Source organism: Diplotaxodon limnothrissa, linkage group LG16 (genome assembly GCF_057381915.1).
Source record: "Diplotaxodon limnothrissa isolate DT_005_m linkage group LG16, D_limnothrissa_male_GT1.1, whole genome shotgun sequence".
In the NCBI taxonomy this organism is placed as follows: Eukaryota; Metazoa; Chordata; class Actinopteri; order Cichliformes; family Cichlidae; genus Diplotaxodon; species Diplotaxodon limnothrissa.
This window is the reverse complement of record NC_140611.1, coordinates 33,733,865-33,758,626: the sequence shown is the minus strand read 5'-3', so window position 1 is coordinate 33,758,626 and position 24,762 is coordinate 33,733,865. Positions and strand designations below refer to the sequence as shown.

The window sequence follows — 24,762 nt, the reverse complement described above, 5'->3', positions numbered from 1 at the left end:
CACTGTTTGGTTTTTTTTTAGTTTGTGTGTTATTTAGAGAGGAAACTAAAGGGAATACACACACACACTTCCACTGTTAGATGTGTACACTTTTTCAGTCACTTTCCGTCAAACAGACTCACCACTTCTTCTTCATCTGGAAGTTTCCTGTTTTTCCCGCAAAGCCTTTTGAACATGTAAATTCAGGCCTGCAGAAGCGAGCATGTGAGGGGGTTTCTTCCTCTTTAGCGGTTATTTTGACCCATTTTGTCGTTGTAATGATTTGGAAAATGTTTGCGGTGGAAATAATGGGCCAGTGACTTGTTACCTGTTTCCCACTGACGTGAAGCCATTTCTGCCTTTGAGAACCAGCCCACATCGTCACTGGTGTGAGTACCCTTCATTCCAGTGTTTCTAGACCGTGTAAAAGATGGACTTAGCTACTCTGAAATCAGCCGTTGCTATTGCTGGTCCATCTGCTTTTTTTAAGGACTGACCACAGTAAAAGTATCCTGAAATATCAGCTTCAGTTTGGTGATAGTCTGTGCATTTTACAGCTTAAAATGTTGACTCAAGAGTTTGGAAACCCCATAAATCTTAATCTGATCCATAATCAATGGTCAGTCCTTGAAAAACCAGGTGGACCAGCACAACCCCACACAAGTGTGATCAGCCTGGAGCTCTTTGCATATTTGCCAATATAGTCTTTGAAATTTATAAAAGGCTAATGGCTGCTCTTCACCAGAAACAAGTTAAAGCTGAAGCATGCCCATGATTTCACAGGACCTGTCTTTGTGAAACCACAGGTAGCGCCCTCTGGTGACTGCTGAAACAAATTCAGGTTTAAGGCACTTGCAGACCATTTTCTATACAGTCTGTGGTTTCTAACAGAAATTTGGGCTGAGGAGGAAACATCTGAGGGCTGCTTCCGGTGGAAAATGGGTAAAAGAGGCCCCCCAAATAATCAGTAGTGACATGGAAACACTAAATGGGATTAAAATTCTGGGGCCTTTTTCTACGAAGCAATCTTTTCCTTATGTAGCTTCACTTAACCTAATCAGGCTAGGTGGCTATCGTCTCGATAAGTCATCCTGGGGTTTATCAGTCTAGGTATGAGTATGCTCACATGAAAGAGCCAGGATTTGACCACTCGCGAACATGCACAGGTGTACTGGCAGCAAATGCCGATGGAAACATGACAGCAGCAGTGTGTGAGAAGAAAAGAGCCGTATGGTAGTAAAATTCTGAAAACTCAGAGCTGTTCTATTAAGACAGAAGATTATTTAGTTATTCCTTTAAATTAAGTTGTTTGGATGCACGTACCACAGTCTCAGCCTTATTCTTTCATTTGCAGCCTGCACTGTTTAATGTTCTAAGAGCAAGTAAAGAATAAATAGAAAAAAAATTCAAACTGGCAAAAAGGTCAAGCCTTTAAGGTGTGCATGGCTTAGCCGCCCTGTCATACTATCTTAAAGCTTTCAGAACAATAAAGTTGACTGAATTGTTTGTAGCAAACAGGCAGAAAGGCGAGTAATAAATTTGCTTCCAAGAATTTCCATTTTTTACTTACGGTCATCAGATAAAGACAAAAACTTGAGACTCTCTTGCTGTTTGCACTCCGAGGTCTTCTAGGAATGGTGACGGATTTCCAGGAGAACTGATTGGTCAGAAGGTGGTGATTTCATATCTGCAGCATAGGTTACCATGGCAGCGCACTCATGGTAGAAGTGAACTGCTGAAAACCTCCAACTTTAACCTAAAGTTACTTGCTTTGTAGGATAGGCTGAGCTCCAAATGTTGTTTTAGGGCAGATTTTTCCTTTAGGAAGCAGACAACAAGTAAAGCTGAGCGAGCTCGAGTTCAGTCTGAAAGTAAGAATATGTGCAGCACCTGTGAAAATGTGCAAACACCACTATATATTTTGCCATTTAAAGGTTTTTTTCCTTCAAGTTTTCTGAACTTTGATTCAACTTTCAGCCAAAACCGAAGGATTGCACAACGTCCTGCAATCAGCCATGTGATAAAGTCTTTTAAGATGAACACAAGAACAAACAGCTCAGAGGATCCCGGCTGCCTCCGGGCCTCACAGCTCCCCGGATCAGCAGTGTTTCTCTCAGAAACCACGTCTGTAAACATCTGTGTGTAAAAGAATGAACTGTGACACAAGTGAACATAACTGATAATAAAATTGTGTTTTTGTCTTGGTGTGGTCAGATCTGTGTTTGTGTGTATGCAGAGGGAACAGATGAACGAAGAGGAGGAAAATCTGTATTCAGCCTCCTTAGTATGGAGGACTGAGAGTGCCAAAATCCTAAATAAAAAACCAACTCACTAATAAATCAATAGGACAAAAAATATCCATCTAGCTACTGAAACGTTTATAAATAAATATGAAAACATTTAAAAGTAAAAAAATTTAATAAATAAAAGAAATACTTTTTTTTTTAACAAAACCAGTTTCAGAAAAAATATTTATTAATAAATATCTGTATAATGTCCTTTTTAGATACAGTACTGTTATACACTGCTTTGGGAAATCGCAATGACAATGACATCAGCTAGGGATCTTCATCTTTAAGGGTGGCAGCCTGATCGTGGCGGCCTTCACCTCCGCTGTGATGTCAACGCCCAGCGGGGCCCTGCAACAACATCATCGATGAGCCAGTGTCGATTTAACCGGGGGGACGACGACACACACTTTAGAAAGAAAACTTAAAAGAACAATAAAATAAACCTCGTGAATAAATAAACTGACCTTGGCTCGTAGCAAACGTCAACATCTGGAGCCAGGATCCCTTTTCCTTCTCTCAGCCGCTCCACGCCGTTCCTAGTTTTAAAAATGAAAAATTAAGGAAAATGTTTTTCTCATCCTAATCTAAGAAAATTTAATCCGATTGGCTGACAGGACAGTAAATGCACCATGCAATCATCACTCCGTTGTCAGTGCAGAACTTTGCAGGAGGGCAGATCAGATGCAGACCGGTCATCTCCGTGACAATCGTCAGAGCTTTTCGGATGTACTGGTTGCTCGCAACTCCCCCAGAAAGCACCTAAACGTAAATCAATGTAAAGTAAAGGACTAGTTTTACTTTATATTATTTTCACTGTGAACACATTATAAGAAAGCAGCACAAACAGAGACATGTTTATTAAATCTATGGAAGAAATCTTTGGCTCCCGAGGATCGTTTGTACAGAAACCGACCTCATTACCAGAAATTTAGATCTTGTTTAATATGAACATCCACCAGTGAACATGAGACAAAATAAGGTAAGGTATAATAAGTAATGATCCTGTGACTGAAAGGTGAATGTGACTATAGAAAGAAAAGTTAAGGTTAAAGCACTTTAAGCTCAGGAAGCTTTAAAACCATTCTAAAGATTTCAGCTTTGCATGATTCACAGTTCAAAATAATCCTTCTTTGAGACAATTTTCTTCTGACTGGCTGCAGGTGGGTGGGGATATCCCAGCAAACTCACCAAGGTGGGGCTGCTCGGCGGCAGCAGGCCGTTTGCCTTGCAGAACAGGATGGCGCGGTGTGTGCGCTTCGCCAGGTGGGCGGCGACGGTGTGCTGAGCGGCAGCTGCAATATCATTCACACATTTCAGCAGTGTCCCCTCTTCCACACCTACAGAGGGAGGGGAGGAGAGCCTAAAAGTCAGAGGTGAATCGCTGCTGCAGGCGTTATGGGGGAAACGGGGCTCGTACCTTCCTCTGCTTCTTTTTTCATTATCGTCATCGTAATCTGATTTCTGAGTCCAGCAAAGGAAAAGCAGCAGTCGTGCGTTTGTCCCATTGGTGTCCTGAAAGAGAACTTCGTCCTATCGCCGTCCCGAGCGAGCAGCTCTATGGCCTGGCCTCCGCTCAGCGAGGAGCACTGCGGGTGTTTGACGAGGGACAAACGTCTCGCCACCTGTAGGTCACAAAAAGTTTCATCTGCATAAAGAACTGAGGCTGTTGATGTTTCTCAAACTTCCAGCAACTCTCTTGCTTTGATCTCATGTGGGCTAGACCAGTGAAACACCTCTTGCTGAAGTATACAGAAATGTAACTACACGTTTAATCAATGAAATATCTTGAGAAATCTGTCAGCACGTCTCTTTGAGCTTAAATTGTAAGAAGTAAATGTGTAAAATTACAAAAAGCTATCATTTAATGGAATATGAATAACCATTGGGGAGATAAAGATAACCCCAATGGTTATATATGAAGACTGAAAAAAAAATTTCGTCTGATTTTCAGTATTGCTCTTATTGTGAAAGGACTCAAGGTTCTCTCATTGATCCTTCCTGAGCCCAGCCTCCCCAGTGGTCCCTATCCTGGATCACTTTTATGTAAAACACACTACGGACATGAAAAATCAGGATTTTGTGTTTTGGAAGTGAAAGATTTTCTCAACTTCTTGTGCTTTTGATTTTGTGGACTTCCTTCTCCAGGATCCCAAATCCTAATCTGTCTCCCTGTATCTGAGTCTGTCAGACAGCAGGGTCTCTAACATTTCTCAGTCTGCAGTCACCATGCCAACTGGTCCCCACAGGTGTGTGTGGCAATGTCACAAAACTAATTCATCATGTGGACGACACCTTGATAACTTTACAAAGGCCGGGTTAATGACCTCAGACCTATAGCTCTCAGCCCCGCTCTGATGAAATGCTTGTAAAGGTCACATCTTCACTTCCTGCCACCCTGGACTAACAGGTCAATACCACCCTCTGCGCTGCACTGACACACCTCGAACATCAGGGGTCGTGTATGAATGCTGTTTTTAGTCTCAAATTTGGGACTTCTTAACAAAGTGACCACAGGCCCTTACAGAGGGGACTTACAAATAACGGGATTCTAGTCTATCCTAAACATGTAAATTAGTTTTGTATGTCATTACGGTCTCACTTTATCTAGAGTATCTCCGGGAGCTTCATCCAGAGCGTGACCCAAAAGCAGGAAGTCATCAACTCCCCGGGCCACAGCGAGGAGTGAGTGGCCTCCGGACACGAGCAGCACCAGGAAGGGGAAGCTGACGGGCTGGAGCATCCTCACAGTCAGGGCGTGGGCCTCCATGTGGTGGATGGGGATGAATGGCTTGTCGTGCCGCCTCACCAACTGCCGAGTGAACTCAAGTCCGACACCCAAGCTCAGGGCCAGCCCGGGCTTCACTGTGGTGGCGATGGCGGCCAACTGGCTTGGGGCCACGCCACTCCTCTCCAAAGCCTCCTGGACCACACGCTCAATGTTCTCCCTGTGGAGCTGCTGGGCCACGGTAGGGATGATGCCTCCAGTCCTGCAGGTTTGAGAGCATGTCAGGTTACTCTGTTTATCTATGACGATCGCTGCCAGTTTTTTACAGCCCCTAACAAGCAGTGACCTTGACCTCTGACACCTACCTGAGATGCACCTCCTTCTGTGAATGCAGAGACTCTCCCAGTATGGCGCCAGTCTCATCCAGCACAGCCGCTCCCGTGTCATCACAGCTGGTCTCGATGCCCAGAACCAACCTAGAGCAGGAAGCAGTGTGACGGAGCGTGTATCCGAGCTGCAGCAGCCTCAGAGCCTTCACTTTACTGCGAAACATCTTCCCGAACTAGTCACACCTGTGAGGACAGGCAGGTAATACCTCAGGGTGACTTCACAGCAGTTCCTCCAGACATTAAACTAACATAATGGTAAGCCATGAATAAGTTCTTAGAGTTCAGGAAGCATGATAAACAACTGTATCTGTCCAGAAAACGTGGGTTAACCCAAGTTTCTGTCCTGCTTCGTCTCGCTGTGCTACATGTAAATAATTCCGACTACCCCAAACTCTGTGATTAAAAACACAAAACTGACAACAAAAAGGCGAATCAACAAATTTGGCATTAATACTACTTAAAACATTTCTATAAACTCAATAATAGAAAACGTATTTCGAAAAAATAAGGCACAGGTCCAAAAAGTCGACGCTTCTTTCTCTTCCGGACATTTTATTTCGGTGCACAAACGCGTTATTGCGGATGGCGTCGGGCTGTTGGGATTTTACCTGAAGAAACGGAATTTTCATCAGATTATTTATGTCTAACCAGGTAAATCAGGTTCTTCTGCATGCTCTCCGTCGCAGTGTGCCGTTTTTAGAGTTCCTGCAGGTATCGAGTAGCCTCTAAACCCGGAATTCTTTTCAAAATCGCCCGTTTCCGTACGGTAAACTTGCCTTTGCGTTGCCTTTGGGGCCACACAGAATGTCGGATTTCTGTTTTGCGGTAAATAATTCAAGAAATAAAAATGTAACCGATATTAATGTGAAAGGTAGGAATTCTTTTACAAAGGCACAATATTCATAAGAATTTATTTGACTTAAATAAAACTATTATTTATCTATCTTTCTTTCACGGAGTCATAAACTCACACAGCGCCGTTTTAGCACTTAATTTAACGAGCAATTACACACACACGCACACTAACTTTAAAGCTTGGTGTTGTTGGTTTTTGCTGACCAAAAATCATCGGATTTGGATGTCGAGAAAAAAGTTTTTACGACACTGGAGCTCGCGTGACCCGCGACTTTAAAGGCAGCGTCGTGTTTCTTTTTCTTGTTTTTCTCGAATTTTTCTGTTTTTAACTGCAGAACAAACAAAAGCCTGCTGTTGAGTGAGTGAAAGGTTTTAATGATCATTCAGTCTGAGTGAAGCTCCGTGTATGATGGGCTGTGGACACAGAGAGGAAATTCATCGGATTTAAAAAAAAAAAAAAAAGGCTTTTCTAACTCTATGGACAGAAATTCAGAGATTAAAATTCACAAGTTTACAACTTTAATTTCATTCATTTTATGAATAAAAATCTGAATTTTAAAGTAAGTTTAAGTCTAAGGGGAAGGGGAAAATAAATCTCAATTGTAATTTTAGAGAAAAAACATGGGAATGCAGCAGAGTATTCATTACTTCTCATTAATTTAGTATAAAAATAACTGAAAATGTACCTTTTTAAAATAAAATAAATGTATTTAATTCATTTTAATAAACTTAAACTTTTTAAAAAAAACAACTAATTTAATATAAATATTAGTGAACCACAGAAAGACTGCTTTATTATTTTTATTTATTTTTTTCTGGGTTTTAATGAGTTTCATGTTAACTTTCTTAAGGAGGCATGGAGCGCCCAGCATGTATTTTGGAGGAGTTGAAGCAGTTTGTCGTAAGCGAAGCTCCGCCCACAGCGTATTGTGTTCCAGATTTCATATCTGAGGACGAGGAGTCGTACCTCCTCCAGCAGGTCTACAGGTCTCCAAAGACTAAGTGGACTCAGTTGTCGGGCCGGAGGCTCCAGAACTGGGGAGGGTTACCACACCCCAAAGGCATGCTGGGAGAGCGGCTTCCCGATTGGCTCCAGACGTACTGTGAGAAGATTTCGTCTCTGGGCACGTTCAGTGGGAAAACGGCCAATCACGTGCTGGTGAATGAGTATAAACCAGGAGAGGGGATCATGCCCCACGAGGATGGGCCGCTGTACCACCCCACCGTCACCACCATCAGCCTGGGCTCTCACACCCTGCTGGACTTCTATACGCCGCTCAGCAGCACTGAGGGCGCCGCACCGCAGACAGCGGAGAGCCGCTTCCTGTTCTCGCTTCTGGTAAGGCCACGAAGCCTTCTCATCCTGCAGGATGAAATGTACCAGCGCCTCCTTCACGGTATCCAGGGGCGCGAGCAGGACACGCTGACCGAGAAGGTGGTGAACCTGTCTGCCGCCGGGGCGCAACTGGGTGAGGAGCTGAACCGAGGCACCAGGGTGTCTCTGACCATACGGCACGTGCCCAAGGTCATCAAGACGAAGCTGATGCTGGGAAAGCGATGAAGAGCGATAGAGCTGACACTACAGCACAGTGATGGAGTTTTAGTTCAGATGGATTCACCGAGTGAATATTAAAAGGATTTTAGCATCTGTGTGTAAAACGACCAGAACTGATCACCACTGAGTCTTCAAGTTTTATGTTTTAATCAAGTAATCTGATGCACTTTCACACCTGGAATAATTTATTTGGAGTTCATCAGATGTTTGTTTATGTGACAGATGAAAATAAATACGACCATAAGCGGTGTGTGCGCCGTGGGTTTGCTTACAAACACATCCACCAGTCTGTTAGTCTGTCTTAGTAAAGTGATGCACCGCCATGTGCTGCCAGCATGGGCGTGAGACACAGTTTAAAAGTCCAGCAGAGGCCGGATACTCAAAGAGCTGAACTTTAAAGTCACACAGGTCATGCAAAACTTCCATTAGAAGTAGTGGACAGAGCGATTAAACAAGCACGGCCATTCCTGTGGTTTTACGTATCAGCAGGTCTTAAAATGATTTAAATAGATGAGCAACAAAACATGACACATTACACCGTCTCATTATTTAACATAAACTGAACAAAAGTGAAGAAACAGTGCTGTGAAAACTCAGTATGTCTTCATCGCTTCCACACGAATTCGGAATAACTATCGTCTGGAGCATTCAGGTGTGTTAACACAATCCAACAATCTTCCCAGGAGTAGATACCCCAACACATTCACTCCAAGGTCAGACTGAGAAATACTTAGAGAAAAAAAATCCAAGAGCTCCATGTCGGACCCAACCGGCTTCAGGCAGCTAAAGGTTAAAGTTCAAGGCTGAAGAAATATGCTTTGTTTGGAAGGGTTACCTGGAGAAAGCCTTTTCTCTCTAAAAAGAACATGGCAGCACGGCTTAAGTTAGCAAAGCTGCATCTGAGCAGTGTTAGAGGTCTGTGCATAAATGAATGTCTGCAAACACCAGAGAACTGAAGCCAACGCTGTAAAGAAAGGGTGGGTCAAAGTTCCTCCACAACAGTGTGAAACACTTGATCAGAAAAGCATGACTTCAAGTTTTGGCTATTACGCCACCACGTAAAGGGAGTTAAACAGAATGAGTGAAACATTTTGGAGATCAGAGTAACGTGGACCCAGAGATACTCGAGGTGGTTTGAATCCATAAAAACACAGTTTTGCTTAAATGAAGAAATGTGAATGAACGTCAGTTTGAGTTTTCATGTTTTATTGTTGATCAACGAGAGATAAGAGAAATACAAAACCCCTCACAGTACCTGTTAATTTGTCTCGTGTATACAGGTGTGTTTCCTAGTTAGAAACTACATAATGGAGATGATGTCATATGTAGGTTGTCCACCAGGGGGCAGTGTTTACATATTTACTTTAAAGTGCAACTCCCCTGTTATTTATATTTGTCATAAGCTCAACTTGGGAGGATGGTTTTGAATCAATACTAATAATCTTCATTTTAATTATTTATTAAATAAAGATTTGCAGTTTTTTTTTAATAAACATGGCTTGATTTATGGGAAAAAATGTCAATATCTCCATCTTCACTCCCACCACACTGAGAAGGTTAAAACATTGAAGGTTGGAGGGAAACCCTGCAAACATGATTTCTGGGAGAGCCGTCCCTGCTGGAAGCAAGGTTTGATGAGTAACTGAAGGTTTTGTCATGTGCTGACAGGACGATACCGGGAGATCAGAGCCGCCGATGAAGCGCTGGAAAGGCTCGCCGTGTGATGTCGACTCCTGGGTCGCCCTTCCAGTCCTGTCAGATGAGCAGTCGCAGGATGTCGAGCTGGTGGAGGTGTACGCTGCGCCCATCCTCGACAAGAAGGAGACGTCTCGGCTCGTCAGGGAATTGAACAGCCTCTGTCCGCTGAGCGGCCTTCAGCACGTCAAGAGGGTGCGGCCGTGCAGCGAGAGACCCCACCCCCTGGAAGTCCTCGTGTGCCTCGTCAGTGATGTGCCAAAAATGCAGGTGGTTAGCATTGACTCTCTGCTGCCCTCAGGTGGAATAAATTGCAACGGGTTGGGCGAGCCTTTTGTGGTTAAGGTTCCCGCTCGTGCCCCTTTGACCCGACCCCAGTTTGAGTTAGCGAGCCAACACTGGCCCACGTCCTTTCACGAGGACAAGCAGGTGACAGTCGCCCTGAGAGGAGAGCTCTTCAACCACCATCAGAAGGAAAGGATACACGCCTACATGGCGTCCGCTGTGACTGCAGCCAGAGAAGGAGGCGTGGCGGGGATGGAGGCCATCGGGGCTGTGGTGGTCGACCCAAAGACGGAGAGGATCATTGCAGTCGGCCACGACTGCAGACGCAAGCACCCTCTTCATCACGCTGTCATGGTCGTCATCGACCTTGTAGCTCGGAGTCAGGGCGGTGGGTTTTATGGTTTTGACAGTTACCCCGCCTGCAGGTTTACTTCAGCGAGCTCAGTTCAAACGGAGGCCCAGATAGAGAACGGCACTCAGCCGTACATTTGCACCGGGTACGACCTTTACGTGACGAGGGAACCTTGTGTGATGTGTGCCATGGCCCTCGTTCACTCTCGGATCGGTAGGGTTTTCTACGGAGTCACTTCAGCTGACGGGGCGTTAGGGTCAAAGTTCAAAATCCACACTCAGAAAGATCTGAACCATCGATTCGAGGTGTACAGAGGAGTTCTAAGCAGGGAGTGTGAGGATCTTCACAGCATGGATGACCACATCAAAAAGGACAGAGGAGAATGAAGCCAACTTTTTATTACACCTTGGAAATGAATTTAAAACTCAGACATGAAAGAGAAGCCAGCTACATTTTCTCTAATGGCCTGCAGGGGGCAGCGACTCGTCAGACGCTGTAAGACTTCTGATCCTGTAGAAGTCAATGAGAAGACAGCCACGTCTCCCTTTGGTTTTTGGCTTCCGAAAACATGTTCCTGATGAGTTAAATCAAACATTCAGTCCAGTTAAATTATGATCACGACTGGAGTCAGAAATGAGGATTAATCAGGACATGCTCATTATATAAATACCTGTTAATCACAAGTCTGTAAAATGTTGATGTTTTAAGCTGAGATAAACTTCAACATCTACTGAGTTAATTATGCTTTTGTATCAGAGATCCAGTGAGAAATTTTTTATTACATTTTTTATCCAAACCCAGATAAAGAACTTGTGTATTTGTCTCCATCTAGTGGTCAATTAGATTTACTGCAGTGGTTAAATCCTTTACCTTCAAAGCATATCGGAACATCAGCTCTGCTTTCGCCTGGAAGCTTCTTCGCACAGCTGCCCACACTGAGAGATCTCTAGAGATTTTATTACGCCACAAAACCACTACCTACAGCAGTTATTTAAATCGAAACACCCAATGCAGCTCTTTAGAGATCAAGATGTGGATGTTAGATGTTGATGTTTCCTCAATTCTCCCTCAAAGGTCCCACAATATTTAATCACACATGTATTTAAAAGACCTCATAAGGAAACATAATAAAGGCTAAAAGAGAAAATTCAACAGCTAAATGTATTTTTTTAAAAAGCAAACAAACTGGTAAACAATGCCCCCTGGTGGTTGAATTTTTAGCTACATTTTGCAGAAAGTGGTTACTGAAAGTACCTTTAATGTGTTTGAGCTGGAGTGGAAGCGTATAGAGAGGATGTACATACACCTACAGCCAATTAACCCTCAAATGGATGTCTTTGGACTGTGGGAGGTGCACTACAGATTTATGACATTGATCAGTAATTGAACGGCGTCAAAACTTACGTTAAACCAGTGTGCTGATTTATTTACCAACTTATTATGACGTGGAATGCTTTCATACACAAAATGAGCTGATATTCTTCCTACAAATACAAAATACAAAACAGAAATCCTGAAAACTGAGTGCATCCTTATTCTACATCCTCGCTGGTGTTTCCGGCCTCCTTTGTGACGTCATCAGCTTCAGTGTCTTTTTCGGGCTCTGGCTCCTCTGAAGGTTCGGGCTGAGATTCCTCCATTGGCTCCTCTACTGGTTCTGGTTCAGGTACCGGGGTCTCAGCCTCCGACTCCACCTGGAGAAAATCAAAAGCATTAAACAACTACCTATGAATGGCATGCAGGGCCCTAAGAATCCAGCCACAGCAAAGAAACATCACCGTCACAGTTATTAAAGACATGAGATTAAATTGTGACAGTGCCAGAGTGTCTTTTTCTGGATTAGCACTGGATTGGATTTTATCTTAGCTAATGCTGTGATTTTAGCTTTTCCTTTGCAAATTTTAGCTCATGGAAATGTGGTATTCCACAGGGTTCGACTGTAGGACCACTACAGTTTAACTTAAAAGAAGTGTGTTACTGAAACTATCCCGATGATACTCAACTGTATACTTCACTGTAACTTGATTATTTAAGCCCTGCTGACACACTTTCAGAATATATACAGGATGATATTAACTTTCTACGTTCAAACTTTTAGAACTCCTGGTTATTTGAGCTAAATTTTATGACTTTCCAGAGCTGGAGTTGTAAGTAAGTTACAGCTGGTATTCCTGTTTAGCCTTTTCAGTGGTCTACTTCCTGTTCTAGTTATTATTTTACCAGATTTTTGCTTTTTTAATAAATTTTATGTTTTATATGCATGTTTTATTTTATTTTTCAGGACTTTTGTTGATCTTTATTTTTTTATTAGCACTCCTTTTATTTTAGATGTTTTTCATTGTTGCTTGTTTTTTGGAAGCAAGCAACAAGGTTTCCTTTGTGCTCTTAAATAAAATTTTGCTTTCTTACATTCAGTTTTAACCAAACTTGAATTCAGTTATGCACTACAATAAAAATAAATCCTCAATTCACAGCAGTTTATATTTACTTTAAAACCTCAAACATCCGACCTTTTGTATTATCTGCAATCTAAATTACCTCTGGTGCTGAAGCCGCTTTTAAAGCCTTTAACTTGTCGTAGTTTCCTTTTTACCTGTGAGATATTAAGTGTCTCTTCCTGTATTGCTGGTTCAGACTCTTCTTGCTCCATCGGCTCTTCTTCATCTTTCTGAGTGACGGGCTCCAGCTGGACTGTTGTTTCTGGCTCTTTTGGTGCCTCTTCTACAACTGAAGGAGCTGGAGCTGCTTCCATCTGTAGGAAGATGTCACGTTAATTGCATTATTGAGATAATGGAGCCAAGAGGTAAAAGCTAGCTGACCAGAAATAAAGAAGCAGTGCTGGATGGAAATGTAATTTTTACAGATTGGCGATGGCCAATATGTTTATAAACTGCCCTAATTCAAGACATTCAAAAATCACCTGTAGCTCTTGATCTGTTACATCTGTCTCTACGACCGGCTCTGCAGGCTTCGGCTCTGGTTTTTTATTTGCTTCCAGGACCGCCATGATGGACCCGGGGATGTGCGCTTGCTATGTACACAGAGAGAAAAAAAAGAAAGTGGGTTGAAATGGAAGTTCAGGGTGAAGTAAAATGTTCAGAGGTGTGTAAATGTGGAAGCAGCTGTCACCTGGTGAGGCGTGAAGGAGTGGACGTGCTGCAGAAGAGGCGCCCTCATCTCCGGGCAGCGCTCGAACACGCTCGTGAGCTGAGCGGGCGGCAGCTGTAAGAGCACGCTGAACGACTGCGGCTTTGTCCTCTGGCAGCACTTCACGAATCCCTCCCACACCTTTGGATACTTCCACACCTGCAGGGCGAAATAATAGGAAGAAGATTAGCTTCAGCAGATGATCTTCTCTGGTTTCCTGCAAGATCAAAGTGTTGCTGACCTGCTTGACGATGAGGCGGGAGAGGATGTTCATCACAAAGCCGCCCAGTCGGGGGTACATGGTGAGAGACTGGATGACAGTGCGCATGAGCAGCATGGGGAGGGGGTTCTGCTCCATCAGCTGCTGCATCACCACCGCCAAAACTTCAGATGTGTACACATTCTTCTCGCCGAAGCAGAGGTTGGTAGCTGTCGGGCAGATGCTGAAGATTAAACGCTGACAACAGTTTGTTTGTCCACGACCGACACGCCATGTTTGAGGACTCACTGACCTTTTATGATGGACTTCATGTCACATTTGATTGAGTCTATGTTGTGCAAGGCGATGAGGAGGTCGCCTGGAGTGAGCGGGGACACAGAGGAACTCCCTTCACCTGCAAAACACAAAAGTCAAATCTCAGTCCACCACAGGAGTTAGACGAGACAGAAAAGTGATGAAGGGCTCTTACTGTGCTGAGTCCCCAGCAGCCTGTTAAAGACCTCCTTCACTACAATCGGGTTCAGTTTGATAAGTTTGGGAAGAGCCTGGATGACTTCGTTCTGCACGAGAAAAACAAGAAAAACCAGATTGAAAAACCCCCAAACTTAACAGGAAACGGTTCACTGAAGGTGTTCTCATAGTACACGTTCCACAGTCCGATTATGGAGGCCAAAAGAACTCAAAATAACAATATTAGCTATAAATTAATCTTTTACCCTTTTCTTTTTTTTTTGGTAATTAAGTAAATAGAAATAGAAATGTAACAAGGTGGAAGGAGGCTCTATAACCAGAAAAATTATGAGCTCTGATGATGATGATATCCTTCACTTTGCTGTTGCTCAAAGTTAGAGGGAATTCCTCCATGACGTCATCTCACAGGTGAGCTCTGATATTTATCCGTGGTGTATCTTCAGCAACAATAACTATTGTGGTCATCTCATTGGCTTTACTTACTGACAGTGTGTACGCACAAATCAGTGATTTTTCAATGTTTTTGTACCTGAATATGTTCAAATTCAGAAGTTTTTCTGACCGTGTGTACAAACAGACAAAATCCTGGCTGTCTTAAAAAGCTTAAATAAAACCTTTTAAAATGAACACTACAACAACTAATTATTATTTTTGCCATTTGGTCATTATTTACAGTTTTCCAATATATATATATATATATATATATATATATATATATATATATATATATATATATATATATATATATATATATATATATATATATATATATATATAAACCACAAAAAAAGTCCAAAATTATAATTAAATAAAAAGTAAAATAAACCGTAACCAAAACAAAACATCAAAAGTGGCCCTGAGTGTGTTCATGAACAGCTACAAAGCCAAATTAGCACCTGTCGTCATTCACCTGATGATGAAGAACAATCATTACCTTTTCCAGCCCGTTGATAACGGGGATCAGGAATCGAACATCTGGCACCCGCTTGTGGTAAAGGTCTCGCACCCTCTCCACCAGCTCTGGAGATGGAGGCACTGAGTGGAGGGAGAAAAATTATGTTACCCATCAGCAGAAGAACGGGGGCATATTCAACTGGATTCTGCGGTTCCTGTTTTTACCTTTATCTGTGAGAATGTGCAGGCATCGAGTGACCAGAGTCTCCGCTCCTTTAGGACAGTTTTCCACCAAAAGCAGCAGCTCAGGAGAGTTCATGCCCATCCCACGGATCTACAGAAACAAAGAACAGAAGAGGACTTGATAATAACATTCAGAAAGATGAGCATTACTTCTTACTTACAGCAGCCACGCCGCTAATTATACAAACTTTGAGTCTTGATATAAATTAATGGCGGATCAAAAATCCGAAAAGGGCTTGAAATGAAAGTGAGGAGTGACTTACAGGCTGCTCGATGGCTCGAAGCACGCTGCGTTTGATGTCAGCGATGGCCTCGGTGTAGACGCTGGCGAGTTCGTGGACCAGCCGGTGGTTCAGAGGAAGCAGGGAAAGGTAGAGGAACAGACACTGCCTCACAGTCTCTTCAGTCCAGGGAGCAGCCACCTCTGCCTCAGCAAAAAACACAGAGTGGAGGTCAGAAAAGTCTGAACGACTCACTTAGTAAGCACCTAAAATGCTACTCTTACACACTCTGTATATAAAAAATGGACTTAGCCACTGTGACATCTCCTGATGGTTTTGTACTCCACACTTGGACAGCTTAATGTCAGCATTTAGGCTGCTATAATGTTGTTTTTTTGTAGCCAGACGTGGCCATATTTGTACAAAATTGTAAAGTGCTAACGGGCTATTTGCTAATTAGCCAATGCTAGCAATCTTTTTTTTTCCCCACTTTAACTGAAGCAGAAACAGCAAACAGCTAAAAATGCTCCAAAAAGCATCAACAGCACAAAAAAGTTCTAGTTCAGATTCAATGTGTGGTCACTAGCTGGAATGGCAAATGTTAAAGCGGCCACACCCCTAACTTTAAGCTGGGCTGCTGAGTGCATGCTGAAGGCAAACCTGTGTCTTTGTCGGCCCCGAAGAGCAGAGACGGAGGGTTGGGGTGAACCAGGAGCTGCAGGTAGTTCAGGGCAAACTTTTCGATGTAGTCCCTGAGATGGTCCTTCTCGTACATGCGCTTCAGAAAAGCCAAGGCAGTGGTTCGCACCTGAGAGAAAAAAAAAAAAAAAAAAAAAACCCAAAAAAAGGAAAAATAAATGACATTTTCTTTTAAAAACACTACCCGAGGGAATTTCAGGGTGAAGACGCGTACACCACCTTCTCCTTTTCATGGGAGCTGAGATCCAGGAGCACGTGCAGATACTGAAACTGCCTCGAAGGACGTTTGACGATGAGCTCTTTCAGCGTCGTCATGCCCAAATACACCCGAGACTGAAACACAGGTCACAGTTAACAGGACGTTAACTACAATCCAACAAACCCAACAATCCATAGATGTATATAACATGGTCCACCACCTTGCTTGGTGCTGCTTTCTGAGGTTTTAATGGAAGAAGCGGCGCATCAGCGCTTCATCACAATGCGTGTTTTGTTTTTTTAACATTTCAAAAAGATAAAACTGATGAAACCAAGCTGATAAATATCATCCAATCACATCACTATATGCCATCATATCCACCCATGTCAGTCAAGAGGAACATTATACTGGTGCCGCCATTTACCTCGTCCTCACAGTAACGCCGTATGACTTCCAGTGCCGACTCTGTGATGATCGGCGCCTCCAGCACCAGTTTGGTGAAAAGTCTGAAACGGTCAAAAATCAGCTGGTAACTCAACTGAAAGCAGGTTTAGCAACAGAAGATCAATTCAGCTAAATTTTATTTCTATATCTGTGCCAGAAACCAGATTTGTTCTGTGCAAATATTAAAAGCGCTTCTTCCTGTCCCTGCCTTTCACAATAAAAACCCTTGACATATTCCCTGTGTGACAGTGAACAAAATAGGAGGAGATTTAAGGTTAAAATACGCTTTTATATTTTACTTTTTTACTTATGAAATTCGAACATCACCAAAACAACTTCTGCTCTGATTGTTAAACATGTTCGGGGTTCAGCAGTTCTCTATTATGACCTTCGCAGGCCAAATCAAAAAGTGGGACATTATCATGAATGAAGGATGGGGGATGAGGGATATGAATGCCACTTTATTGGCAAGCAGATGTAATATATTATTGGCCAGTAGTAGCGCTGTGGAGTGTTGGTGCAGGACTCCTGTGAATCGTAAACATTAATATAAAACATTTAATATGTCACAACTATCTATTCAACAGGATAAACCTGGATGAACGTGATAATCTGTGAAAGAGAATATTTTCAACACGACTGACTGCACATTCATAAAACTACACTACTGAATGGCATGCTGGGTAATTCTAGACAACAGTGGGAGGAGCTCTGTGCTGCATTGAGGAGCAGTAAAGAGTGTTGTGCTCTCACCCGTCTCTCTGCTCAGGCTTCTCCTGCAGGCCGGACAGCAGCGTGTACAGACAGTGGTCGTAGCTGTCCAGCAGCCCCGACGGCAGCTGGCTGAGGTAGGTGTTGTACTCCTGATAGAGCAGCGAGAAGGCCAGGTCGCTCCTCGTCCTGATGTCGTCCAGGATGAAGTCCAGCACGTCAGCTTTCATCATCCCGTCGAACTGTGTCACAAGCCGGGAGAGGAGCTTCACCCGGACCTGCCGCACATATTTCAAACCAGGTCATATCATTGCTTCGTTTTTGTTGTTTGCTTCTTAGTGATTATACGACTGGCTGGGGTTACTCACATGAGACATTCCACTTTGAGCAATCGCCTTCTCAGAATGCAGGATGCGCTTCACCGCCTTTGAGGTCAAGTTCTCGATCTGGCTGTCCGATAGCTGCTGGACGATGTCGGAAAGTCGAAATACTTTTTTCCTGCCGCTTGCTCCGGTCATCCTGAAACAACGTAAAACTCGCTGATCAACAATGATTCAGAAGCTTTGGAGAAAAAAAATTATTCCACTTAATTTCCAGATGTGATGTAAAGAAACATCTTTAAACTGTAGACGGTGACCTTGCATCATTTCCTGAACTCACTTGGTCTGTGCAGATGGAAGGATGGGCTCCGGAAGCCTCTTTACCACCGCGGCTGGAACTTCCGGTAAAGCCTTTTCTGCGTAACCTCCGACCACAGAAATGGCCTGCCCGACCATCACGGCAGGAACTTTGCGTTTGATGAGGATGTCTTTAGAGCCAACATCGTCATCATTTTCCTCTTTAACAGCGCCCTCCCCTCTGGCTTTGCACTGCTCAAGTCCTGCGAGACAGACACAGATAACAGTGGCATCTCAGTTCATCTGTCAAGGGTTTCAAGTTTAAGAGATGGGTCACATAAGCTTCTTCTTCTGACCTGGACCGATCCCTGCGGCGGTCATCTGTGTGGCCATCAGCCTGGCCAGATGTTTAATTTGAGCGTCAGTGCCTGCTGACTCCACAGGTGTGTAAGTGGCTTGGAAGGAGGCTGGCATGATATCAGGCAGGTAGACCATGCTGATGAGCACCTGAAGAGTGACACAGGGGGTGTGAGGTGAGCTGTGAGGCAGTTTGGGTTAAAAGGAAAGGGAGCAGAATAAAAATGGTCCTTACAAGGTTGGCCACGTTCTCAGGGGTGAGCAGCGGGTGCAGGAACTCAGCCGTGAGGTCGATGGCGGACTGAGCGACGGGAACAGCGGCCGGCTTCGGAACCGAGAGGGGGGCGGGCTCCTCTTTGTCCTCGTCATCTTCAATAAGTGCCGGCTCTGAATGCAGGCAGACAAAGGTCAGAGGAATCCAAATTATTTTTTGCACAATTACCAGCTTTTCCTTTAGACTGGAGTCTGAAAATGTTAATGTTAAATGACATTTCTCTCATTAACCCTGGAGAACCCATGGGGTCAAATTTGACCTGACCCCATTGGTTCTCCAGGGTTAAACATGCTCTACAGTTTACAGCAGATCTGAAAAAGCTACAAAAATTCTAAAACTAAATAAAAGTGCTTTAATACAGCTATAAAATACTTTGTGCTTTTCACACATTTCTGCTCATGTGTAGCCATGCTGACACCACCCACAACAGGAATAGTGAATTCTAGTGAATTCACTATTCCTGTGAATCCACAATTCGGCCTGGGGCTCGGTCACTCAGGCGCAGCTGGCTGCCGGCGGAGCTCACGGGCGCGTCACTGCAACTCCCCCTGGCTTCTGCTCCGCGGCTGCTGAATGAGCCCTCATCTGGGACTCTCCTCAGCTCTTACTGGGACAGTGGCGCGGCTGCCCCTCTGTGGGTCTTCCTTGGTCTCTTGTGTTCTGGGGGCCTCTGGATGTCTGGAGTTTTGATCTCCTCCATACCTGCTTCATACCATAGAGGACAGGGCTGTGGCTCCCCACACTCCCTAGCAGATCATTACATGGAGAAACCTTTGGAATGCAAGCATGCTGATCCACACAGGTATGCACACAGGTGTACACATGGGTATTCACAGACACGGACTACAGCTTTCTTGGCTGCTGCCTCAAAGCACACTGTGCGCTGTCTATCTTGCGTGCTGCACAATATTGTTTATTATTTAGTAACTATTGATATCTACTGCTAGCTAGTTTATTGTGATGGTGCTTTTTTTTTTTCTTATTATGTTGCTCTTTGTTGTTTGCTTTCTCTTCTGGTTTTTTTTTCTCCATACAGGTGATCCAGGTGTTTTTTTTTTTTTGTTTTGTTTTGTTTTTTCTCTCTTCCCCCCCTTCTCACCGTCTCTTCTCCCCTTTGGTTTTCTTTCTCTCCCTCTCTTTCTTTCATTCTTTCTCCCTGTCCTATCCCACAGTCATGTCTGTCCCGTTTGTAGCAACTGAAAATAAAATAAATTCATAATTATAATAAAGGTCAATCAAATGGACCAATATGGCAAGGCCATGATGATCCACTTGGTAAAATAAATCCGCTTGGCATCTTTCTTGGCCTTAAGACAACAATTCTGATGGCTAAAGATCCAAACAGGACACAAAAAAAAAAGAAAAAAAAAAAAAAAAGAGAATATGAAGGTTTTTGTGATTTCACTGCATTTTCTTTACCCCAGGCTGCATGGTTAACACCTCTGCTACAGACACAGGCTGTTCATCATTAATCTGCAGCTATTTTTGAGATTCCAAACACTTTTAATTTACACATTATTTCACCTGGTTCAGATTTTGGATTTAAGAGATTAGACAATGGGTTTCTAATTTAGAAAGCGATAGTGATAAATTTCTATTTCCTAAATGCAGTCACACTCAATCAGCCTCTTAAGGTGCTAATGGGTTGTTATAACATGCTGTTAAATGATCAGAGCGCACTCAGTTTTTTCTTCATTGCCGGGGCGATTGTGGCTCATAAGTTGGCAGTTCGTCTTGTAATCGGAAGGTTGCCGGTTCGAGCCCTGGCTCCGACAGTCTCGGTTGTGTGTCCTTGGGCAAGACACTTCACCCGGTGGCGCCAGTGTCCGGCAGCCTCGCCTCTGTCAGTCCGCCCCAGGGCAGCTGTGGCTACAATGTAGCTGCCATCACCAGTGTGTGAAAGTGTGTGTGTGAATGGGTGGATGACTGAATGTGTAAAGCGCTTTGGGGTCCTTAGGGACTAGTAAAGCGCTATACAAATATACCATTTCATGTCTCAAACATAATTCATGAACAGAAGCTGCTCTTTAGCACCAAACGATTAGACTTCGACCACAACAACTTAAACTGAAGTGCACTTTGTCGATTAACTATCCGACCAAGTTTAATCACAATCCGTGGATCCAGGTTAGCCTGAAACCACTCACCCATCTTGACCTTCTTTCCCTCGGTGTATTGCTCTTGGCGAGGCCTCTTTCGCTGCTCTCGTGGCACAGGCGTGGAGCGGGTGATTTCGCTTTGGGGCATTCCCAGGTCTAACAGCAGGATGCTGATCTGACCGTGAAACTCCAGGCTGCAGGGATGCTTGAGAACCGCCACCAGGTGGAGCTTCAGGTTCTTTCGCACGCTGCTTACCTGAGACTTTGCCAGAGTGGGGGGCAAGTTTGCTGAAAAATGAAAGTGTAGAGGAAACATCTTGTAATTGAGTTATTTAGCAGCTGCAGCCAGACTGTGAGAGGTCATAGTAAAGCAATATATCCTCTGATGTTATCAAACCTGGGAAAAACATGCTTTGAACTGATATCAGGCCGATATAACACTCTAAAGAGTGAGTGTGAATTCTGAGAAGAACTCACCGTGTAATGTCTCATACGCTTGCACCACCTCTGACATGAACATTGGTCTCTGGCGAGCGATGGTGGCCAGTGAGCCCAGCGCTGTGGTGAGGTTAATGCTGGATATGGCCGGGTGGACCATGAACTTAAGCAGCTTCTCCAGCGCCGTCTTTCCCTCCTCACACAGCTCATCTGTTTGGGAAAAAGCGAAGACATCAGCCTTAAAAGGTGAACGTCACCACCTCAACACATGACATTAGTCCAGTATCTGTACCGTAGTGAATGTACGAGTGATCTGTGGGAACTTTGTCCAGGCTGATGTCGCCTTCCTGACGCTTGGGGACGTCAGAGTCAGCCGTCCGTGGTGAAAGAGTAATGATTAAAGATTCGGTAAACTTGATGGCGTGAGTACGAACGCCGTCATTCTCAGAGTCCAGCAAGGCCAGAACATCCCCTTTCATCTGTGTGACAAGATCCCAGCACGCCTCCTGCATTTCTGACACGGCTTTGGAGCGCACCAACCACTGAGACAAGAAAAGATAAAGGAAATGAAGATGAAGTGAAGAACAGAAACTGATCGCATAAAGAAAGAAATGGTAGAAATGAAGCGGGTAAATCTGACTCTTTGTACCTGAAGTGTGACTTTATACAGCTGGGTGAGGGTGAGGATGGCTTTCTTCACCACATTCACACTTTCATCCTTCAGCAACATGTTCAGGTTGGCGATGAGTCTGAGGAGGAGCTCATTGTCTCTTTTACTGAAAGCAGGATAATAAAACAGTAAAAAATCTCAAATGCTGACCCTGACTTAAAAAAACCCCCAAACAAACAAAACAACAGCAGGTCTGAAAACTCACCATGCCTCCTCGATGAAGCCGATCACAAACTTTTTCACTTCGATGGACTTGTCTGTCTGGAAAGCGATCATCTCCTACAGGAAAAAAACAAAACAAAAATGAGGCAAATTTAAATGAAACTACAGCTGGTTATGAGAGACAAATACTTGCTTACTTACATCCAAAAAATTGTCGAGAAGAGATGGATCCTTGTTGATGATGAGTTCCTGGACCTAAAGGTTAAATGCATGTACTGAATCAATGTTCTTGTGCATTCCTGTGTAAGTGGATTAGACACCAGTCTACACGGTTGCACTGAGATCTTCTGATCATTTCCAACTCTATATTGGACTCGGCTAGACTAGCTTTGCACAATTCACAGTTAAAAATAATCAATTTTTGCCTTATACTCAATCCATTGTGCAGCCCTTAAGTTCGTCCTCTCTGTTGTTGTTTTAGCCCCTCCCCCTTTAAGTCAGTTTTCTTCTGATTGGCTGCCCCTCATAATTAGAATATCTCATCTGCAGATATGGGTGAGACTTCAACACCATGCTCTGGCACCTTAGTAGTGTATAGTTAAACTTGTTTACAGTGAAATAAACAGGAACAATTTTTTCATGTAGGTTACAGGACAATAGTTTTACTGGTCTGGCACTCTTAAAAACAAACTGGGCTCTAAAACAAGTTTGACACTCCTGGTTTAGAGCCGTCTGAAGCCTTCTTGCTCACAGGGATTACCTGCACATACACAACCTCATTAGTGGAAATTTTGTACATGTTTAATATAAACATCCATTGCTGGAAAACATGTATGGGACAGAAAATCAGGAAAACCAAAATGGCTCCACTATAGAGTTTATGATTATACATGTTTAGCAAAAATATCACACATGTGACTTTCTGCCAGCAGCCTGGTGTAGGTAAAAAAAAGAAAAGCTTTTTGATGGTAGATCCAAAAAGATATGCTGACAGTAAAAAGTTTGTTTAAGCCTGCAAGTCCAAGTCATCATCTACAATAACTCAAACTGCTTTCAGCTGCACCTTTTAGGGATCATCCAGCTCATCCTATCCCTGCATCCTACTCTGTCACATCTCTTTACAACATCCTACCTGTACATTTACCTGTACCTTTTAGGATCGTTTTTAAAGTTATTTCTTTGTTTTTAAATCGGAGCTACTACAACCATATACCCCTGCCCGTTCCCTTAGGTCCACCAATCAGCAGCTCCTTAAGGTGCCAAAAACTAAGTATAAAAATAGAGGTGATCGTGCTTTTGCTTTAGCTGCTCCAAAGTTGTAGAATGATCTGCCCTTGCATGTTAGGCAGGCCTCTTCTCTTTCTGAGTTTAAAACTCTTCTTAAAATACATTTATTTGCTGAAGCCTTTGGCACCCTCTAAGGGGTTGACTCAATTTGTTTTAACATGTTTTATTTTATTTATGCTTATGCTATTTGTATATGTACAGCACTTTGTGAACCCTGGTTTTATGTTAAAGTGCTTTATAAATAAAGCTGGTATGGTATAGTATCCATATAGCTCCTCTGAGGTCCTCCTCTTTATCTTCTGCCTGGCAGCTCCATCTTCAACATCTTTTGTCTTATATATCCACTATTGTTCCTCTGCAAATGTCCAAACCATCTCAGCCTTGCTTCTCTAAATTTGTCTCCAAAGTGATTAACCTGAGCTGTCCCTCTCTCTGACAAACTCATTTCTAACCCTGTCCTTTCTGGTCACTCCCAGTGAAAATCTGAATATCTTTAGATTCTCTACCTTTCTCCACAGCCTGTGGTAAGGGCCGTGCTCGGTCTTTTGTATCACAGAGTTAAAAAGTCCAAGCTACAAACCTGTTTGAGCACATTCAGCTTCTCATCTGTGGGTATCAGAGCAGCCTGATTCAGGAGCTCCACAACCTGGAAGGAGAAGGCAGACCCCCATTACATTACAGTTGATTTAATAAAGGCACAGCTGAGAGATTTTCTAATTTAGGACAAACCTACTGTATGTGTACTTGTTGCTGCACCTTTCAGCAAGGTAAATGTAAGACCTTTAAACCCCTTTTTGTAAAAAGCTTTTCATTCTGGCAAAAAAGTGGTCTATTGCCGTTGAAAATGGTCGTCATTATTATAATCACAACTGTTGTGATTTCATCCAGTTTTTAAACCATAAAATCCATAAATCTTCCCCTAAAATGTTTATCAGCGATCACAAAAACGTACCTTCTCGCTGGTGGTCATATCGATGACAGCGGGGGCCTCAGAGTCCCCCTCCTGTGAAGAGAAGTCCATGTTGTGACCCTCACGCTGGTGATAACATGCTCCAAAGATCCTGTAAACACACGAATAATAAGGATGCTATCTGTGTTATTATACCAGAGTGCTAAACGCTGTTTATTAGCCTTTAATAAGACGCTCCTGTTAGCCTTGTGCTAACGGCGGGAGCTGCTTTAACTCCCTTTGTGCAAACACATGTGCAAAAGCTACTTACCGTTTAACTCTGTCTTTAATTTGTTCTTCCAACAACAACTGAATATCCCGGGTGTCAAGAACTTATAAACGCAGGAGGCGTCTTAAGCTAAAGCACTAAAACTCTTCTGGCTCATAATGGACGCAGCCATGTTTCACCGAAAAAAGCGGTGTCAAGCTTCTTCTTCGACGGTTGGGAATAACCACGCGCAAAAAAAAAACAACGGCCACTAGAGGAGACACCTGCGCCACTACAACAACAGAAACCTGCTGTTCAGATAAAAT

The 24,762-nt window shown here is 43.5% G+C and overlaps 4 protein-coding genes across 4 annotated transcripts; 2 read left to right on the top strand and 2 right to left on the bottom strand.

Annotated features, from left to right (window-relative positions):
* Positions 1-2,480: 2,480 nt before the first annotated feature.
* Positions 2,481-5,729, bottom strand: osgepl1 (O-sialoglycoprotein endopeptidase-like 1). Its single transcript, XM_085374655.1, has 7 exons — positions 5,361-5,729; positions 4,870-5,257; positions 3,688-3,892; positions 3,459-3,607; positions 2,899-3,029; positions 2,735-2,806; positions 2,481-2,618 (listed from the first exon to the last, which is right to left on the bottom strand). Exons 1-7 carry the CDS (start codon positions 5,546-5,548, stop codon positions 2,534-2,536), a joined length of 1,218 nt encoding a protein of 405 aa, XP_085230781.1. The 5' UTR covers positions 5,549-5,729; the 3' UTR covers positions 2,481-2,533.
* A 239-nt stretch (positions 5,730-5,968) lies between these two features.
* Positions 5,969-8,036, top strand: alkbh6 (alkB homolog 6, nucleotide demethylase). Its single transcript, XM_085374879.1, has 2 exons — positions 5,969-6,035; positions 7,091-8,036. Exon 2 carries the CDS (start codon positions 7,096-7,098, stop codon positions 7,798-7,800), a length of 705 nt encoding a protein of 234 aa, XP_085231005.1. The 5' UTR covers positions 5,969-6,035; positions 7,091-7,095; the 3' UTR covers positions 7,801-8,036.
* A 1,447-nt stretch (positions 8,037-9,483) lies between these two features.
* adat3 (adenosine deaminase tRNA specific 3) lies at positions 9,484-10,530 on the top strand. Its single transcript, XM_085374898.1, has one exon. The coding sequence runs from the start codon at positions 9,490-9,492 to the stop codon at positions 10,510-10,512; it is 1,023 nt and encodes a 340-aa protein (XP_085231024.1). The 5' UTR covers positions 9,484-9,489; the 3' UTR covers positions 10,513-10,530.
* A 1,012-nt stretch (positions 10,531-11,542) lies between these two features.
* Positions 11,543-24,630, bottom strand: sympk (symplekin). The gene is made up of 27 exons (XM_085373826.1): positions 24,500-24,630; positions 24,232-24,340; positions 23,860-23,925; positions 22,194-22,247; positions 22,036-22,109; positions 21,810-21,936; positions 21,453-21,702; positions 21,200-21,370; positions 20,771-21,010; positions 18,585-18,736; positions 18,349-18,499; positions 18,036-18,255; positions 17,744-17,894; positions 17,418-17,653; positions 16,645-16,726; positions 16,241-16,354; positions 15,983-16,130; positions 15,365-15,525; positions 15,084-15,192; positions 14,899-14,999; positions 13,963-14,053; positions 13,786-13,887; positions 13,515-13,702; positions 13,256-13,432; positions 13,047-13,157; positions 12,720-12,878; positions 11,543-11,820 (listed from the first exon to the last, which is right to left on the bottom strand). The coding sequence occupies exons 2-27, from the start codon at positions 24,298-24,300 to the stop codon at positions 11,659-11,661; spliced, it is 3,666 nt and encodes a 1,221-aa protein (XP_085229952.1). The 5' UTR covers positions 24,301-24,340; positions 24,500-24,630; the 3' UTR covers positions 11,543-11,658.
* Positions 24,631-24,762: the final 132 nt, after the last annotated feature.

What these genes read in the sequence shown, in the direction of transcription:
- alkbh6 (XM_085374879.1), top strand. Translation starts at nt 7,096, where the DNA reads ATGGAGCGCCCAGCATGTATTTTGGAGGAGTTGAAGCAGTTTGTCGTA.
- adat3 (XM_085374898.1), top strand. Translation starts at nt 9,490, where the DNA reads ATGAAGCGCTGGAAAGGCTCGCCGTGTGATGTCGACTCCTGGGTCGCC.
- sympk (XM_085373826.1), bottom strand. Translation starts at nt 24,300, where the DNA reads ATGGACTTCTCTTCACAGGAGGGGGACTCTGAGGCCCCCGCTGTCATC. An exon ending in GCTGCTGGGGACTCAGCACA is followed by an intron (nt 13,888 to 13,962) that starts GTAAGAGCCCTT and finishes TGTGTTTTGCAG; the next exon opens with GTGAAGGGAGTTCCTCTGTG. An exon ending in TAACAGATCAAGAGCTACAG is followed by an intron (nt 12,879 to 13,046) that starts GTGATTTTTGAA and finishes ATCTTCCTACAG; the next exon opens with ATGGAAGCAGCTCCAGCTCC.
- osgepl1 (XM_085374655.1), bottom strand. Translation starts at nt 5,548, where the DNA reads ATGTTTCGCAGTAAAGTGAAGGCTCTGAGGCTGCTGCAGCTCGGATAC. An exon ending in CCGGAGATACTCTAGATAAA is followed by an intron (nt 3,893 to 4,869) that starts GTGAGACCGTAA and finishes TGTGACCTACAG; the next exon opens with GTGGCGAGACGTTTGTCCCT. An exon ending in AACGGAGTGATGATTGCATG is followed by an intron (nt 2,807 to 2,898) that starts GTGCATTTACTG and finishes TTTTAAAACTAG; the next exon opens with GAACGGCGTGGAGCGGCTGA.